Source organism: Eleutherodactylus coqui, chromosome 11, assembly GCF_035609145.1.
Source record: "Eleutherodactylus coqui strain aEleCoq1 chromosome 11, aEleCoq1.hap1, whole genome shotgun sequence".
Classification (NCBI taxonomy): Eukaryota; Metazoa; Chordata; class Amphibia; order Anura; family Eleutherodactylidae; genus Eleutherodactylus; species Eleutherodactylus coqui.
Window position 1 is genome coordinate 25,151,941 of NC_089847.1, and position 17,873 is coordinate 25,169,813.

Consider the following 17,873-nt stretch of genomic DNA (forward strand, 5'->3'; position numbering starts at 1 on the left):
GGACTCAGTGGCATCCATGTAGTGCAGTGATGTGCGGGGTCGGTGTAGTTGCTTTGGGTAGATGTAGCCTTGAGTGAGGCTTGTTTTCTACCAGACAACTCTTTCCATCTTCACTAGAGATGAGCGAGCGTACTCGGATAAGCACTACTCGCTCGAGTAATTGCCTTTATCCGACTATCGCTGTGCTCGGGGCTAAAGATTCGGGTGCCAGCACGGAGCGGGGAGCTGCAGGGGAGAGCGGGGAGGAACGGAGGGGAGATCTTTCTCTCCCTCTCTCCCGCCCGCTCTCCCCTGCAACTCACCTGTCAGCCGCAGCGGCACCCGAATCTTCAGGGACGAGCACAGCGATACTCGGATAAAGCAAATTACTCGAGCGAGTAGTGCTTTTCCGAGTACGCTCGCTCATCTCTAATCTTCACCCATGTGTCATTAGAATGAATGTAGTTATGCTCTGTGAATCAAAGTCTCCAGAAGCAATTAGTTTTGCTCCTCATGCCGTTGTAACGAGTACACAAAATGCTGAAACGATGAACACATTGATGATATTCTACTAATCTAGTCAGCTAGGATTCCACATAACATTTAATAAGTTAAACCATAGGAAGTGATTAGTATCTTTACTACCATTTGTTTCTACCATCTGTGTGTCTGATGCAAAATATCCTGTCCCAGAGAACAGTTTGTGTGTGCAAAGCATCACTTGATGAGTTTGTGGGGCCTTAACCCTTTAATGACGCGGCCCCTTTTTTATTTTTCCATTTAGTTTTTTCCTCCCCCAGCTTTAAAAAAATCGTAACTATTTATCCATTGCCGTCGCTGTATGAGGGCTTGTTTTTTGCGGCACGAGTTGTATTTTTTAATGGTGCTATTTAAAGTACCAAATAATGTACTGAAAAACGTAAAAACAATTCTAAGTGGAGTAAAATGAAAAAAAAAAAAAAAGGCATTCCGCCATCTTTTAGTGCGCCTTGTTTCTACAGCGCACAAACTGCAACATAACCGACATGATAACTTTATTCTATGGGTCGGTACAATAACTTTTTTATTTTTCCGTTGACGTAGTTCAGCAATGGCTCATTTTTTGCGCGATGTCCCGTAGTTAACGTTAGTAACAATTCGGAATACATATGACTTTTTGATCGCTTTTTATTGCATTTTTCTGGAAGACAAGGTAAATGAAAAAGTGCATTTCTGGCGTTTTTTTTTCTTTTTCGGACGACGTTCACTGTGCGGGGTAAATAATGTGCTACTTTGATAGACCAGACTTTTATGGACGTGGCGATATCAAATATGTATTTTTCTTTTATGATTTTGATTTTTTTAAATTATAGATATGGCAAAAGGGGGCGATTTAAACCTTTATTACTTTTTTTTTTTTTTACAATTAATAAAACTTTATTGATCTTTTTTTTACTTTTCTTTTAAGCCCCCCTGGGGGACCACAACTAGTGATGCTTTGATCGCTCCTGCAGTATGACTATAGCATTACGTCATGCTGCATTCTGACAGGCAGCCTATCAAGCCACCCCAAGGGAATGGCTTGATAGGCAGTCTGTGGTGTCCCCCTTTTCCTCGAGATTGGTGGGGGTCTCAGTAGTAAGATCCCAACAGATCAGATTTGTTACCTATCCTGTGGATGGGTGATAAAAGTCAATCTTTGTACAACCCCTTTAACCCCTTCAGTGACAAGTTTATTATTACCACGTCAGCGCAGCAAGCCCGGGAGATTTTCCTGAGGTAATTTGAAGTGGCAAACGTGTACAGCGACACAATTGTGTGTCCTGGCCAGCATTTCAGCACTAGAGCTGTCCACGGAAATCTTCCGGCGTTTAATTGCATGGTCAGTGCAGCAAGCCCCGGAGATTTTCCGGGCGTGCCACTAAAGGGTTTAAAGAAGTTTCCTTTAGATATCTATAACATACTCATAGGTTATAAATATCTGACAGGTAGAGATCTGTTGACCCTCGTTCTCCAACCAAAGGTGCCCCAAGTCGCTGCATCCAAGGGAAGACCCTTCATTGAAGCCTATGGGATTAGTGGAAACAGCAGAGCCTGCATTATGCAATTAAGGGAGATGGAACAATACTTCTGTAGCGTCACCTATTGGAAAGCAGCAATACCTAAAGTCAAAATTAGACTCTACACACAAGCCTAGTAACAATGACCAGGAATTGAAAGCAAAGTCAGAGTCCATGCACAGACAGCTGTTTCAGGGTTTTTGCCCTTCATCAGTGTACAGTAGGATTCTGACTTTGCTGGAGAGAGGCCTGTAATAAGCACAGCAAATACACTTGAGAGGATGTGTCAAAAATGTAAAAAAAATAAAGTAATGTAAGCATAATGAAGCGGTTTTCCTGAGATTTAAAATAAATGACAAAAAAATGTTAAAATACACAGTACTGACGGATGTACCAAAGTTTAGCTTGACCGTAATAACATGTTGCAGACGGTTAACTTATCTCCAGCTACTGAAAAGCTGTGTACAAAACTGTTGAAAAGCTATTGAACAGGAGGCACAGAGAGTTATGCATCATTAGTCAAGTTAAACTTTGTTACCTCTGTGCTCAAGTCTTGTTAATATGGAGGAATGCATATGACTCGACCATAAGGGCTTATTTAGAACAGCTTGTCCAATTTTGGTCTGTGAAAAAACGAACCAATTTTAATCTGCGTGTATGTTCATGTTGCATGTGTCGCTTTTTTAGATCTGTGATTAGTTTTTTTTTCTCATGCGCAAAGCAGGCAGAAGAAGGCACAATTTGTCTTCCAGCATTGATCAGTGAAACACGGCGTGCACTCTGTAATTTTTGCGCACCCAATGACTGAACGGGTGACTGCTGTCTGTGAAGTCGGACCAGAATAGGACATGCTGTGATTATTTTTTCCTAGTCTGTATAGCCTAAGTAATTATAATGGGTCAGTGTGCCGTCCGTGTACAGCAGGTTGCAAATAAGGGCAGCGCACGGAAATGAAAATCGCCCATGCGAATAAGCCCTAAGTGTGATTCCACATCTGGAGAGCGACAGTCTCATAATATCTGCTGTATTTGTAATACTGAGTGCAGCTCCCTGAGTATATGCAAAAAATGGCAGCACTCAATATTTGATCAGGTGGTACAGATGCAGCAGAGCCGAGTCGGTCGTTTGGCATGAATCTTGCCGATATCATGTTGCGTTATCTGTGATATTTACATGGGACTGCCGATAACCTGTTATATTATTACAGTGTATGTAATGAAGCAGCGAGTTCAGCTCTGCTACGTCAGTCTATTCTCTGTAGAGTATTCCGTATACCCATGTATACTTTCCTTGACTTGCTCAGGCAGGTATATTTTGCTCCCTCCTCCCGGTTAGATAGAAGAGAGCCAGCAGTTGTTTTTTATTGATTTTTCCCATCTGGTTTCGGGGAATTTCTTCCACCAGGATGAGCTCAGCAGGGATGCAGTACGGGGCCATGACTGCCCCAAATAAGAGAAGGGAACAGAGCTCAGACACTTGTATCACATGCGAGATGGGTCTGCATAGTAAACATGTCATCTGTAAGAAACCTACAGCAAGTCGCAAGAAACCTGCTACTGCTATAGTAACAGTTACCACTATGGGAAAAAAAAACTAGTATGAGTGCAACTACAAGTGTCAGCAAAATCACAACCATACTGCTCGTTCTGGTAAATGCACCTGGTAAAATCTATTGGTGGCCAAAACAATTTAAAAGGGGTTATACAAATTGAACCCTATCCACAGTGGGGTCTCACTGCTGAGACCCCTAGTGATCACTAGAACGGGGGTCCCACGCCCCCAGTCCTCCTCACTCCAGCAATACCGCACCCCCCACAGTAAGAAGACTGAATGGAGCGCTGTTGGTGCAAGCATGCTAACGCTCTATTCACTTTCAGGTGGGCTTCCCTGAGTGGCCAGCGCTCAGGCATTTCCGTCAACCCCTTTGAAATGAATGGAGAACCGACCGCGGATGGTCAGCCAGCTGTCCGTTCATTCTTATGTCACTGCTGGGGGAAAAGCGCCCCCCACAGTGACAAGCAGAGGGGATCGTGGGATCCCCATTTTCCAGATTAGCAGGGTCTTAGGGATGAGACCACCACTAATCAGCAAGTTATCCACTATTCTGTGGTTAGGGGAACCCTAGTAGTCTTGTTACAACCCCTTTAAGGTAGCTTTATGAAGAACAAAATAAATCTGCACCCAACAGGCCGTCCCGTGTAAAAGTGACCACCAACTGGGAGGCGAGCGAGAATTCTTTCAGGTCCCCTAAAAATAGTCACTGGTTGATTATTATTTCTCATCTGGAGTATACAGGTAATTCTTGTCTTTCAACAACTCGCGGGGAGGTGTGCTCTTGTGAGCGATCAGTGTTCGAGTGATAGCGGAACCAGCGAGAGAACACAGCAGCGAGTGTTTACGCGAAGACCGCTTGCACGTATTTATGTGCATTCAGTGGACTTGGCAAGCCATGATGGTGTGTTGGGGGAGCAGTCAAAATTTCAAATGCATGCCCGCCAAGGAACCTCACGGCCTCCGATTAGTCAAATAACGATAATTTGGGTCATGTAAATACCCCCAACAATTCATCCAGAGATCGCGAAATGGAACAACAAGTAAACAACAATCAACCCGTGTAAAAGCACACACACATCAGTCGTTCGTACGCCTCAGCGACTATTCGGCTGTGTAGAGCCACCCTTCTGTACTGATCATCAGTTATTACAGCAGCTGAATAGCTCAACTAGTCACAATTGCTTTTCCACTTCCATTACTTTCCTCATTGATTCGTAGTCACTGTCAGATAGGACTTGGACTTTTGGATCTGTGGTAACTTTTACTCGATACGGAATGGAAGCAAACTGACAGCAAGCAATTGGGGAAAATGAATATATATGTCCTCTTTCTGTGATTTCTTAATAATGCTTCCTGCCGGTTACTGCTGAGGATTTATAGGTACATCTATAAAACCGATATAATCGTTACGAGGAAGAAGAAATGCATCTCCATCAGACGCTTCCCCTATATCTCTCATCTACTCACCTTCCCCATTCCTTTAGTTCCTTCAAAGATAGGGTCTGCCCATCACGTACTTTCACAATGGCCGATACTCGCTGCCCCCAGGTTTCATCTGGAGCTCCGATCACAGCCACATCTAGGAACAGAAAAAAAAATCTTAAAAGGGGTTTTCCAACATTAAACTATTAATGACATATCCTCAAAATAAGTCAATAGTTGATTGCTGAGGGCCCAGAGCTCGGAATCCCCAATGACCAGCGATTGAAGGGCCAACGGCACCGACTCGAGTGAGTGCCACTGTGACTTCAGTCTATACCAGGCACAGCGCCATATATTTTATAGTGGCTGTGCCTGGTATTGCAGCTCAATCTTATTCACCTTTATGGGACTCCTTTCCTCTCAGGCCATGTGCCTGATGAAGGTGACCTCACAGACCGCAGTGCTCTTCTGAGTTTCACAGCTTCTTTATCCAACTGATCGGTGGGGACCCCTGCCGATCAGTAGTTCAGTCTCAGAAAGCACCTTTATTTTTAAAGTTTGCTGCCCTTAGTTAGTTTCTGGAGGTACTTTACACACCTGCAATGCTAGGATGAGCCAAGAGGTGGCGTTCTACTTCTAAGGCACTGATTTTATATCCTCCACTCTTTATGATGTCTACAGAAGTTCGGCCAAGGATCCAATAACGGTTATCCTTGTAGACCGCAGTGTCACCTGAAAAGATACACATATAAACATAGTAATTACAGGCAGAATCCAACAAGGAGCAACCAAACCTTGAGAGCAGTGCCATATCTGAAAGTACGCTATGAGTGGAGCGCCACCATGTAAATGGGAGATGGTACAATGCCTCTGTAGCGCCACCTATTTGAGGCTTTGTAACATGACCAAGGAAATAAGACAAACCAGAGTCTTCATAATCACGCACAGATGGGCTGTGTTTGGGATTTTTGTCCCTTATCGGTGTACAATAGACCTCTCACCCCCCTAACCAGAAACCTACTGTACATTGCCACCTGCATGGCCACCCAAGTTCATGGTTTTATGACTAGTAATAAGTTGGACCATCACATATACTCACCCCCCCTAAAATACCTTGTTACTATACCAGTCTTACACTGCACCCTCGGTCGGGAAGGGTATAGTTTTTCCTCAGGGAGAGCACCTAATAGGTGTGGCGGGACTTATAAGGTCATGCATGCACTGCTTGGAAATTAAATATGCAAATTGGAGATGCCTCTATGGTGCCACCTATTAGAGGGTAGCATTCCTGCAAGTCAATATCTGACCTTTTAACAGGCCTCGTAACACTGTCTGGGAAAATAACCCAAAGCAAGAATCTTCTCCAAAAGTAAAAGATAGGTGGCGCTGTGGAGGCACGGTTCCATCTCGCATTTGCATATTACACTGCATCCTTTGGTTACTGAAGACTCTGCTCAGCCAACATGTGCAGTTATTGTACAAGTTTAAAGGGAACCACCTTCCCTAAAAACTGGATCCCACTAGCATGCATGATACTATGGGGATCACATAAAAAAAAACCAAAAAAAAAAACAGGAAGCACAAAACTGCATAAAACGCATGAAAATCACAATATGAAAAATCGCATGAAAAATGGTTATTTTTTTTACTGCCCAAATTGCACTCGCTGTGTGAATAGAGCCTCACAGTCTATGTAATTTCTAGTGATTCCATTCATGACGGACTTAGGCTGCCCGTACGCACTGGATAGCTGTCAGCTCAAAGCTCATTCGGTTGACAGCTCTCTCTCCAGAGACCTCTATGCACTTGCATACTGAGCGTGCATGGATTCTGAATGTACAAAGGGGAGAAAGCCGCTGCCAGATACTTATCTCCCCCAACATTTGCCATCAGGGGAGCATCAGGAAGCCCCCATACACATGGGATGAACTGCCAGTCCCACTGAAATCGTCCAATAACTAAAATGTACGGACATCCTAACTGGCCACCTCGTTAAGACATATAATGTCTGACCATAATCGCCCCGCTTCATAATGGTGAATGCGACACAAACAGTAACAATGTAGGCGTCCAATTGTGTGACATGCACTTGCTGATCTGTGTGCACCAGGTTGTGAATCCGCCTTAAAGGGACTATATCACCAACATTTTTTTGCAGTAATTAAAACCAGATTGTGAAACATTTTCCATTTTTCTAATCAATCTGTTTTTATTTTCTGATTGCAGAATTTTTCATTCTGCCCTCTATACATGACTATGGGGGCGGGGGTGGGGCAGCCATCTTTCCTGAGCTACATTTAGCAGCATTTAGAGAAATGCTTGACATTTATACATTGGACAAGAGGAAACCCACTGATTTGCATGGGAGACTGTTCTAGACACGCTCTGTGACCTGTGCAGGGAGGAGAGGAGGTGAGCTGTGACCATCACCTATTGTGAATGGTGGATCCTGTGGTATCCACATATAGGCTTTACCTCTCTGCCTGGGATGTCAGTTAGATGACTGCTGTAAAGTTTTCTCTACAGTTCAGGAATTGACAGTAGTATGAGGCTCTAAGGTCAGTGTAAAAAAAAATGCAGGATTTTAGGACTTCTTAAAAAATAGATATAGTGTCCAAAAAACTAAAATCACCAAAAATTCTTAAAAAACGTGTTTAAGACAAAAATGTGATTTATACAATAAGTCATTTTCTGATGACAGAATCCCTTTAAAAGGGAACCTGCCATGTCCTTTGAGCCCCATAGGCTATGTTATTAAGACTCGGGGAATGGAGAGTCCAGGGAGCTATGTTTTATACTCACGAGGCGCCCCTTTCCAGCGCAGTGACCTTGTGTGACCTTGGTGTGCACGCAATATCTGCTACGTGTGAACGTACTCTAAGGCTGGGTTCACACAGGGTGGATTTGCCGTGGAAATTTGGTCTGGAATTTCGCAGCGGCAAATCCGCCTGCGGACGCTAATCCCGGGATTAGCCAGCCATGTGGACGAGATTTGTGAAAAATCTTGTCCACATGGGACAGCCAATCTGTTGTGGCAAAGACAGCCCTGCAGCACGGACTCCCCGTCCGCAGCATGTCAAATTTTTTTTTTACTGTTATGGCAGCACTCTCATCTATCTGAGCGCCGTCCACAACGGAAAAGCGCGCGGCCAAGCCACTCCAAAACACGCGGCTAAGTGCCACGGGTTTTGAAGCAGCGCTTTCCCGGCGGAAATCTGTCTTTCGCTGCGGCAAAACCGCGAGATTTCAGCTGGAAATAAGTCCCGTGTGACCCCACCCTAAGACTGGTTAGCTACAGAGTTCAACCCACGGTTCCCAAACAAAGCTATCCTCCCATGGTAATCGTAATAAAGGCTGCAATACCACACACAACCTATGGACTGCAGTGGCGCTGTTTTTGGAAGAAATCAGAAATGTTTTTCTAATCCTGGACAATCCCTTTAAGCACCTTGTTTGTTATGATGGTCCTAAGGGTGCTCCATATATAGACTTTTCTCTGGTCACTCCATGTAAAGCTGGTCACCGGCTCGGAGCTGGCCGATGCCCCGTATGTTGCTATATGTATGTGCTATCACATTTGGGTCTCAGGCGTTCCCGTTTGCAGCAATTGCTCCCAGTCTGCCCAGTAATGTACGCAGCTATCCATCCCAGCCTGTAAAAGGCATTGAGATAATCTATCCCCACCCTGGAGCATGATGTCTCAGAGGTAGTAAACACAGCAGTGCTCCCCAGGGTAGCAGGGAGGGGGGCTCAGAATGAATTAAGACACTTTCACATCATCTATTTCTCGGAGTAGTCCGTGTAACTGGGGGCTGGAGTTACAGCCGCCGGGATGGGTCCGGGGGGAAAAAAATTCTAAAAAGAAGCAGCTTTACTGTAGTTTGAGTATTAAATGCTGGACAACTAGGGAGACTGGTGATGGGAGAAGAAGAGGCAAAACTGACCTGCAAGTCCTGCGACATTTTGACACAAAACCTTTTTTTAACATAGGGCAATCTAATAAATGACCACAAACACAGGAGAGGCCATTAAATCTGCCATAACATACACTAAGGATGAACCAGATTCTCATGAATGATCATCATGTCTTGATTGGCTGCAAGTAGATGAAGGGGATCTACAATTATGGTGGGGTATGTATCAATAGTTTCAGTCGTATGACATGCAGAATTTATTTTGCCACTCCCATCCCCATTAAAGAAAAAAAAAAATCTAGATCCATCTATATTATATATTAAAAGTGATAGGCATGTTCTGCTTGTGCAGAAAGCAGCAAGATAGCAGCATAGCGACACAAGAACAGCTCAGCAAATAAAAACTGTACCAGAACCAAGTTCATAACAAATACAGCACCAGAACCAAGCCCAATACATAAATACAGCACTAGAACCAAGCTCAAAACACAGATACAATACCAGAACCAAAAAAGCAACATAAATACAGTCACAGAACCAAGTGATTGTTTTGTATATCTGCCTAGAGCCTCCCCTAAAATCTAGCACCCTTTGCAACCTAGATTAGGCCAGCCATGACAACATTATTTCTGTAAATTATATGGCTTGTATTCTGTTTTTTCCTCATTTCTGCAGGATGCATATCTGATTCTCAATTCTCTCAGAGCTGGTGGGAGGACCTGGTGCTGTCTTCTAAATACTATGCAGAGAACTGCAGATTCTGCTCTCTCTGCAAGTATTTGTAAGACAGACATATCATCGTGTAGGCCAGTATACAGCAATACTGATCAGTAGAGATGTGAATAAACAGCTGTAAATCACTTGCCATTAGCTGTAGCTCCACCTTTGTGTGTGTCTCTTTTTCTATCCCTCCCCTCCCTTTTGCGCTCATAGACTTCAATGAGCAGTATGACACGTTCCCCTCCTGCAGTTCCTGTTCTGCCCTTGTGTTGTCTCCAGTAACTGAAGTAATATCACTTGACAGCAGGCAGCAAGCTGGTAGGAAAGGAGACCCCTAGCGGCTAGCATTTTAGATGGCTTTATCAACACAAGACATCATTATAGGCAAATCGAGTAAATTGCACTTTTGCCACTTATCACACTGGCTATCATCTAAGATATAGGCCCACTGAATAGATAAATATGCCATATTTCTGCTCATATTTTGATAAAATTAGAAGTCACAGGTAGCATTGATCAAGAGATATACTGAGAGCAGCACACGTGTCCAACAATTAAGTAAATGTGACAGTCTATCCACGGAGGATCGGTCCTCATCTGTATAGCAATAGTAACATAGACAAAGGAGATTGGGCATCCACATATCATCTAACCCAAGTTATCGTGGCAGGAACGCTTCGGCTCAACAACAGCTTGCTCAAGGCTTGAGAGAGGCTCTTGTTGAGCTGAAAGAACCTTTTTCTATTCTAAGGCCGTATTTACACAGTTGGGACCAAGGTTCTCGGGCGCAACTTGCATCACACGGACACCCCGTCCATGTGCTATGCGAGACACCGCACATTACAAGCCCTACTCTCATGCAAGACTGCCCCCCTAAGCTTTCATGCTGGTAGGCCCCACAAGGGTCATGGACAAGTGGCATCTCCTTACTGAAGTTTGTGGAGACCTACCTGTACTTTGAGTTCCGCCCAAACATCCCCCAAGAGCCCCAAAAATGTAGGTGTCAATTGGCTCTGTGCCAACATGAATACCTGGGTAAACAATATCATCCCTATTACGGGTTTCTGAATTGGGCCAGAGACCCCTTTCTGGACCCTCCTCTAAAGTGCGGCTTTCATTCTGGGGCACCTGGCACACAGACATATCATTGATTACAATGGGCACTGTGTAAAGCCCAGTTTTCTCTGCGTCTCACTGATCTAGTAGCAGGGTTCCTATGATCAACTTAACAGGGAACCTTTCCAACAATAAGTGCTCGTCTAAACCCTCTAACCTCCTTATAGGGGAAGTCTCATAACCCCAGTCCACAAGCCCTATTATGGCTAATGGATATCATAAAGAGTGTTCCCTGCTCTGTACCCCATTATAGGCCAGAACAGAAAGTCACCTTATATGAGCAGCTCCTACTCATCAGCGAGACCCCCATGGATAGGTGCTACAAGTCAATCTCGGTAAAACCCCTTTTATACCGGAGTCCCACTATACAAGTTCCTTGCATGCCGAATGATGAAGACTACTGTAGTCCTCATTCTGCATTCCCTAAGGTCACTCACATACACGTACGTCACCAGGTTTTTTAAGCACATAATAAGTGGTGCTAAAAACCCATTGACTTCTATTGGCCCAATCACATCTGCATTTTATTTATTAAGTGTGTGATAAAAACACAGCATGTCCTATTTTGGGGTGGAAACCACACCAATGTAGGCTATGGGAATGTAACATATATATATATATATATATATATATATATACACACATACACACACACACACACACACACACACACACACACACACACACGCGTATTTGGGGTGTCACATGTGAAAATTACACCCTTAATACATGGGACGCATCCGCCCGCATAAGTACTTAGTGTTCTGTATATAAACAGAAAATATTCCCAAGTTAAGAATCCTCCTGCATTAATATAAAAGCACTTTTAAAATTCAGCAAATAAAAAAAAAAAAACACTATTTGGCGCTTTTCCAAAATTGTAAGAAATATTGCTATCAATTATGACAACGATAATGATGCAGCATTTCTCACAATGATTAATTATTTAACCTATACCCAGGTGTACTTTACTGATGCGCGGTGTAAGAACAGATCTGGTTTTTGCATTCCTCTTTTTTTTTTGCACTTTGCTGATTGGTCAAAAACATTTTTTTCACCCCCCCCTCTCTTAAATATTGGGAATACACTAAGGGGGTTCTCACCCTCCGTGTCTTCTCGGCGGGGAGCAGGATAGCGTTTGACTTTGTCTGTCTTGTATGTGCGTGTGCGGTATCCCCCAGATTCCCCCCCTCCCCTCTCGTACCCATAAGGAGCCGCATCAATAGTCCTCCATCTGCTCGCATACATCACACTCTTCATCTCAGTTTATTAGCCGGAATAAATCATAAATATTTCATTGTACATCAGCGCGGCGGCCGGCGGGGGAGACGAGCCATCCATCTCACACCCGCTCCCGGAGACCTGCCACCCGCCAATAACCCTTTCACTCTATTAAACAAGATTGATACAGTGTTGGAATCTGTTCATGGAGGGGCATGGGGGGCAAGAGCTCTGGGGACCCCGGCCGACCGGCGCTGTAGAGGAATCCACAAGATACTCCGTATTAGAAGAGAAGGGAGTGGCAGTTGTTTAAAGGTAGTGAACAGGTGAAGGCAAATGAGAAAAATGCAGGCAAGAATAAGATGTGATGAACACCGACAGACGGGGCAATACTTTATTTTGGGCATAACCGCTTCTGCACGGGGTAAAGAATAAAATATGGTAAAGAGGTATTACGGTTTCAGCAGATGAAGCTTTACAAATTTTCAATATACACGGAATGATCGCTGTATTAAGAAAACCTACTCCATAGCGGATTGGTCCACCTTTTGGGGCATTCGCGGCTTTCAAATGTCAGGGAACAGATTTCACAAGGTGGCGAACATTCTCAATACTCAACCTGCCCCATGCCCGCTGCAGCAGCTCCGTCAGTTGGTGCACATTTTGTGGAAAAGGGGGAGAGGATCTCATAGCCTTTTCTAGCGTCCCAAACATGTCAATGGGGTTACAGTCCGGTGAGTTTGGGGGCCAAGTCCGTGTGGGGAATTCATTGTTGTGTTCCTCTGACCACTCCCTAGTGATCTGTGCTTGATGACATGGAACGTTGTCCTTTTTGAAAAACGGCACTGTGGTTGGGGAAGACTTCCTTCCGAACCTTTTCTCTCGAGCAAGCAGGTACTCGCTAAGGGCAATACTCGCTCGAGCAATTGCCCTTAGCGAGTATGCTTGCTCATCCCTACTCGTTACAAGACAGAGGCTAATAATTGTATTCTAATGAGTTGTCCACCTAGATGTCCATTACATAGCCAAGACAGATTTGTATCCACTGGAAATACACAATGAAAGTTTCCACTGAAGGACTGCAAGCAGAGATTTTGAAAACTGAGGAATTGATGCAAGAAATATTTATGTATATTGGATACCTTTAGTTGCCGAAACTGTAATATTGCTTTAACCTGATTACAGTCAAGCACCGCACATGTATGGCATGTGGTCCTGGGCTTTAAACCTGTGCAATTGTAAATGTACGACACGGGTTTAAAGCTCCTGCTATGTATCAAGAATACACCATGTGCTTGGTTGTCATAAACAGCCGGGGACCATAAGGAGAATACAGAAGTGGTTTATAACTGTCTCTGACTTTTCCTTTGCAGCCTACACAAGGAGCGCTATGTAGTAAATACAGGATGCAGCAGCTCTGTTCTCTATACTGAACCCAGTGATCACAGGATTGCTGGGTGCCCTTCAGCATGGCAGAGCTTCCTGGTCTTAGCAGACCCAGCAGAATTCTGCGAGTGACTAATAATTAGTTGGTTGTTTTCACCTGTAAATGGAAAACTGAAAAATAGAAAAAAAAAAAGGAGGAAAGTTCTGAGAACACGCAGTACAAAAAAAATTTTGGTAGCCCAAGAAAAAAATAAAAATATAGGGCCCTTCAACCACCACATGCATAAAATCGCTAAAAAGTGTCTGGTCATTTAGGATCAGAACACTGGTCATTAAAGGTTTTTTTTAATAAAAACTTCTTGAGCGTTCAGATTTAACAAACTCAGCACATTAACGCTTTCCAATCCAATTTGTATTCTGGTTTTCCTAGGGGGCTTACTCTTTTTCTGCCATTATACAACAGCGCTATATGCTGGCTAAAGCCAGTACTGCATGAGGTGACACGTTGGATAAGCTCCGACAGCAGAATGGCTGGCGATATACAGTAAGAGAGCCCTGATCGATGTTTTCCAGCATCGGAGCTGTACAACCTTAAATCATAATGACTTTAGAGGTCAGACAGTGGATTGGAAAGGGTTAAAGGGGTTGTACTAGAATCACAAGCTATGCTCTATCTACAGGATAGACGATAACTTGCTTATTGGTGGGCGTCTCAACACTGAGACCCCCACCAAATCCGAGAATCGGGGGCCTTTGTCCTCAATCTTCCCTACTGGGGGGCTTAATGCATCGCCTCAGTGAGGAAGAGACTGAATGGAGCGGTGGTTGCACAAGCGCGCTAAAATTTCACTGGCTTTCAATGCGACTGTGGAGATACCCAAGCGGCTAGGGCTCGTCAATTTAAGTAAACCCCAATGAAACTAAAGAAGCGTTGACTGCGCATGTGCATGAGATAAATGTAGGAAAAATATGTGGTTATAGCACAATCCCATTTAACTCAAAGAGGCACGAGACATGTTTTTGAGCTTGACTCCTCTGTTTTTATTAAAAATTAATCCAGCATATAATAGATGCGTTTCGGGGCCATTGCGCCCCTTCCTCAGCATTATAGCTGTTAAAAGCCTTATGTAAGGGGAAAATAGGTTTTATTATTTTTTTTTCTGTCAAAACGTTAAGATACCAGGGTCTGGCATCTGCGAGGTTAAACAGTGTAGAGGAGTGATTAGATGAGCAAGTCCTCATCTAGGAAAAAACCCATATGTGATAATCAGAGAGCAAATATGCTTTCTGATTGATGGGGGAGGGGAAGAAGAGGCGATCACCTGCAAAACTTCATGTTACCCCTCCCTTGGGAGAATCACAGATCTTCTTTGTTGCTGCTGATCTCCCCTCCCTCTCTCCTCTGCACACACACTAAATAAAGAAAATTTAGTATTGCTGACTCTACTTCAAACGGCTGGATCTCTAGTTACAAACATGATCTGCACAAAAATCTGAAAGGAAATCCGCAGCAAATCATCTACGTGCGAAGATACCCTAAGGGTATATTCACACATCGTGGAAAAGGTGCAGATTTTCCAGATCAGAAAATCTGCAAAAATCCATATCAAAATCTGCTCCATAGGTGTACATTTTGATGTTTTTTTTTAATGCAGATTGACAGCAGATTCCATCCTTTCAATTGAAGCGGTGATGTCTACCAAGGGTCTGCATCAAAAAGCGCATCAAAATATACAACGGTGCAGATTTTGACACAGATTTTCCATTGCGGAAAATCTGCACCATATCCGCTATGTGTGAACATAACCCTATAGAACGTTCTGAGATTTTATATATCACACTATACAACGGTTATACTTGTAACTTGTAGCATTTACTACTGTAATCCCTTTTCTCTGCTGACCTGCCTTATACCGCCAAACATTCCTCCTACCTGTTCTGAACCAGCCATCTGGAGTAAAAGCCTCTCTCGTCTCCTGTGATTTGTTCCAGTATTCTCTAAACACAGCCGGGCCTCGTACCTGCAGCTCTCCTTCCCCGTCCTCGGAATCCGGGGAGACCTTGAAAGCAACACCTGAAATTAACCGATGCCAGATAAAACAAGTACGCCCCCCCCCCCCAACCACCCTAAAAAATACTTCTTTAGTGCAGCTGGTGTTGACCTTGCACGATTTCTACAGTTTTGGTAACGCTCCCACATCTTTAGGAAAACATCTGCTGTGCGCGGCATCTGCCAGTTGGGAGTCTTGGCACAGGCTGGCGCCAGTTGGCAGAAAAAGAAGGGTGAGGGTGGAAGGAGGGGGTTTGAAAAGGCGAGAAAACAATAACACAAAACTTGCATCCTGTATGTCTGTTTGCTTGTGTTGGCGCGATAAACCCATTCAATGCCAATGCAAATTAAAGAGGAAAAAAAAAGGGGGTCTACTGTGTCTTATTACCTACGTCTAAGAGTCTCTGTATGACTGTGCGCAAATGTTAGTATATTGGGCTTTGGAACTCGTAAACTAAACATTTCGACGAAGAATTATTTGCCGACCGATTCTAATCTGGTAATAAATTTCTGCAGGGAGGAAAAAAAAAAATGAAAGAAAATCAACAAGTTGCGATGGTGTCATTTCATTTAAAGCCATCTGTTGTAAGAATAAATAAAATCAAGAAGCGATATCATTCCCCGCTGATTTTTACACGCCTAACGAAGTTACAGGAAATGTGGAACGAAAGAAAAATAATTAACGAAAAAAAATTATTACCGAATATTCATCTCTCCTGAGAGACTGTTTGGTATTAACCTTGGCTGAACTCCTTCTTTGCTTCATAATCTATTTCAGATTCGCAGAAACGATTCCAGGAGGAGAGATGGGAAAGAGCATGCTGTGAAAATCACTGGCAGTGCCCAGATTGTGCCATTACCTTGGTGCCTGTAGCGTTTCCTTGAGCGAGGACGGTATAGGAGCTTCCTTCTGGGATCTCATTGGTTATACGGACATCCACTCCTGGTAACGGGTTGCCCACTGACCCTGGCAAAGTGAGAAATAGCAGTATGTTAATCCAGATTTGGAACCGTGGGCATAATTCTAGCCATGGCATGGGCCCCGAGGCTGAGGAGCGCAGTCGGGTGCTATACTTTTGTATTGGGAAAAATTGCTTCCAGCTCTCCAGCGCCACCATGTGGGTTCTGCATTGTGAAAAAGACCCATTATTATTTACCCTTTGATTGTCGCTCAAGTAAAATGGCACTATTTTCACCCAACTTGGTGGGCAGAGGCCTTTCATAACTTTTCCATTGGGGCCTATGAGATCTAGTTGAAATCCTGGTTGCTTCCATGAAGGATGGACATCCACATTATTTGGGAGCTGTCATCTTTGTTAACCCAAGTGTAGGTAAGGGCTCATTATGAATATCATAGCTCAGACTCCTCGAAGATACAAGCCAATATTGATCGTAGGAGAGACTCTACTAGTGGCTAATGAAATCTACTAATGCTCTGCCGTGTCCGATTCAGGCTGGACATACAGAACATTCATCCATATGCTTCAAGTATCTATTATGCATTTGATTGGCCAGATACGGCTAATTACATTAGCGTCAAGGCTTCTGTTCCTGGCCATGCCATGATAGCTGCAATATGTGGCATCTGTTTACAAATGGATACCGACACATCTGGACAGAATCCATTGACTTTATTGAGGTCCTTCAAGGCTCCTATATTGATGAGGCCAATAGCAGCCCTGCAGACTGCGCCATTATGGTTCCTTGAATATCTTTGTCTCCAGAATCGATTATACAGGATGTAGTCAAAAAGACTGATCCATCGCTATATCCTGTGTACTATATTGAAATAACAATAGCGTTCTTGCAAAGGAAGGCATGAATGCGCTAATACTACTGCTATGATAGGGGTAGATCATCCGGGAAGTCATGTTCAAGGCCTAGGCATGAATACAGGTCCAATGAGGGCTCCATATGTGTATCGTAGCAGAAGAAGGCACTTGGAGTACGCTTTCCTTAATTCCGTCATAGCAGCAGTCCTACGAGACCTAGAGAGGCGTGGAAAGCAGATTTCTACTTCTCACATGCTACTCTTTCACTTTGCAATTGGGTTTTACCCTCTCTTACAGGGGCCAAAACACAAAATTGAAATCCATGTTCCGGTGTCCCCAGGGTCTCGTGTATCATACCATTATATTGAGATACAGCTCTGGATCAGGCTTTTAGACTACACCCTGTATATATGGGTCACAAAGTCCTAGAATCTACTTTTGCTTTGTAGTGTATGGTTTAAAAAATTGACATCATCCATGCAAAAAAACCCAAAAACTTTATCCCTCCAACAGTGCAAAGTTCCGGCCTTTGAAAAAGACCCCTGCAAGGGTTGAAAGCTGCAATTTTTTTTAATAGTATATTGGAGGAATAAACTTTTTGGACATTTTTTTTCCACTTTCTTAGTTGCGGTCATTTTTTTTTTACAATATGCGCTATTCTTGCTGTCAGAACCTCCTGAATGCAAATGTGAACAGAACC

At 43.7% G+C, this 17,873-nt stretch overlaps 1 protein-coding gene across 1 annotated transcript in view; it reads right to left on the bottom strand.

Annotated features, from left to right (window-relative positions):
* Positions 1–17,873, bottom strand: part of ACSF3 (acyl-CoA synthetase family member 3) — a 55,697-nt gene that overhangs the window by 14,512 nt on the left and 23,312 nt on the right. The window contains exons 6-9 of the mRNA XM_066582317.1: positions 16,262–16,368; positions 15,285–15,411; positions 5,592–5,726; positions 5,040–5,151 (exon numbers count right to left, since the gene is read on the bottom strand). Of these exons, the coding sequence (XP_066438414.1) occupies positions 5,040–5,151; positions 5,592–5,726; positions 15,285–15,411; positions 16,262–16,368 (481 nt within the window). The remainder of the gene's footprint in view (positions 1–5,039; positions 5,152–5,591; positions 5,727–15,284; positions 15,412–16,261; positions 16,369–17,873) is intronic.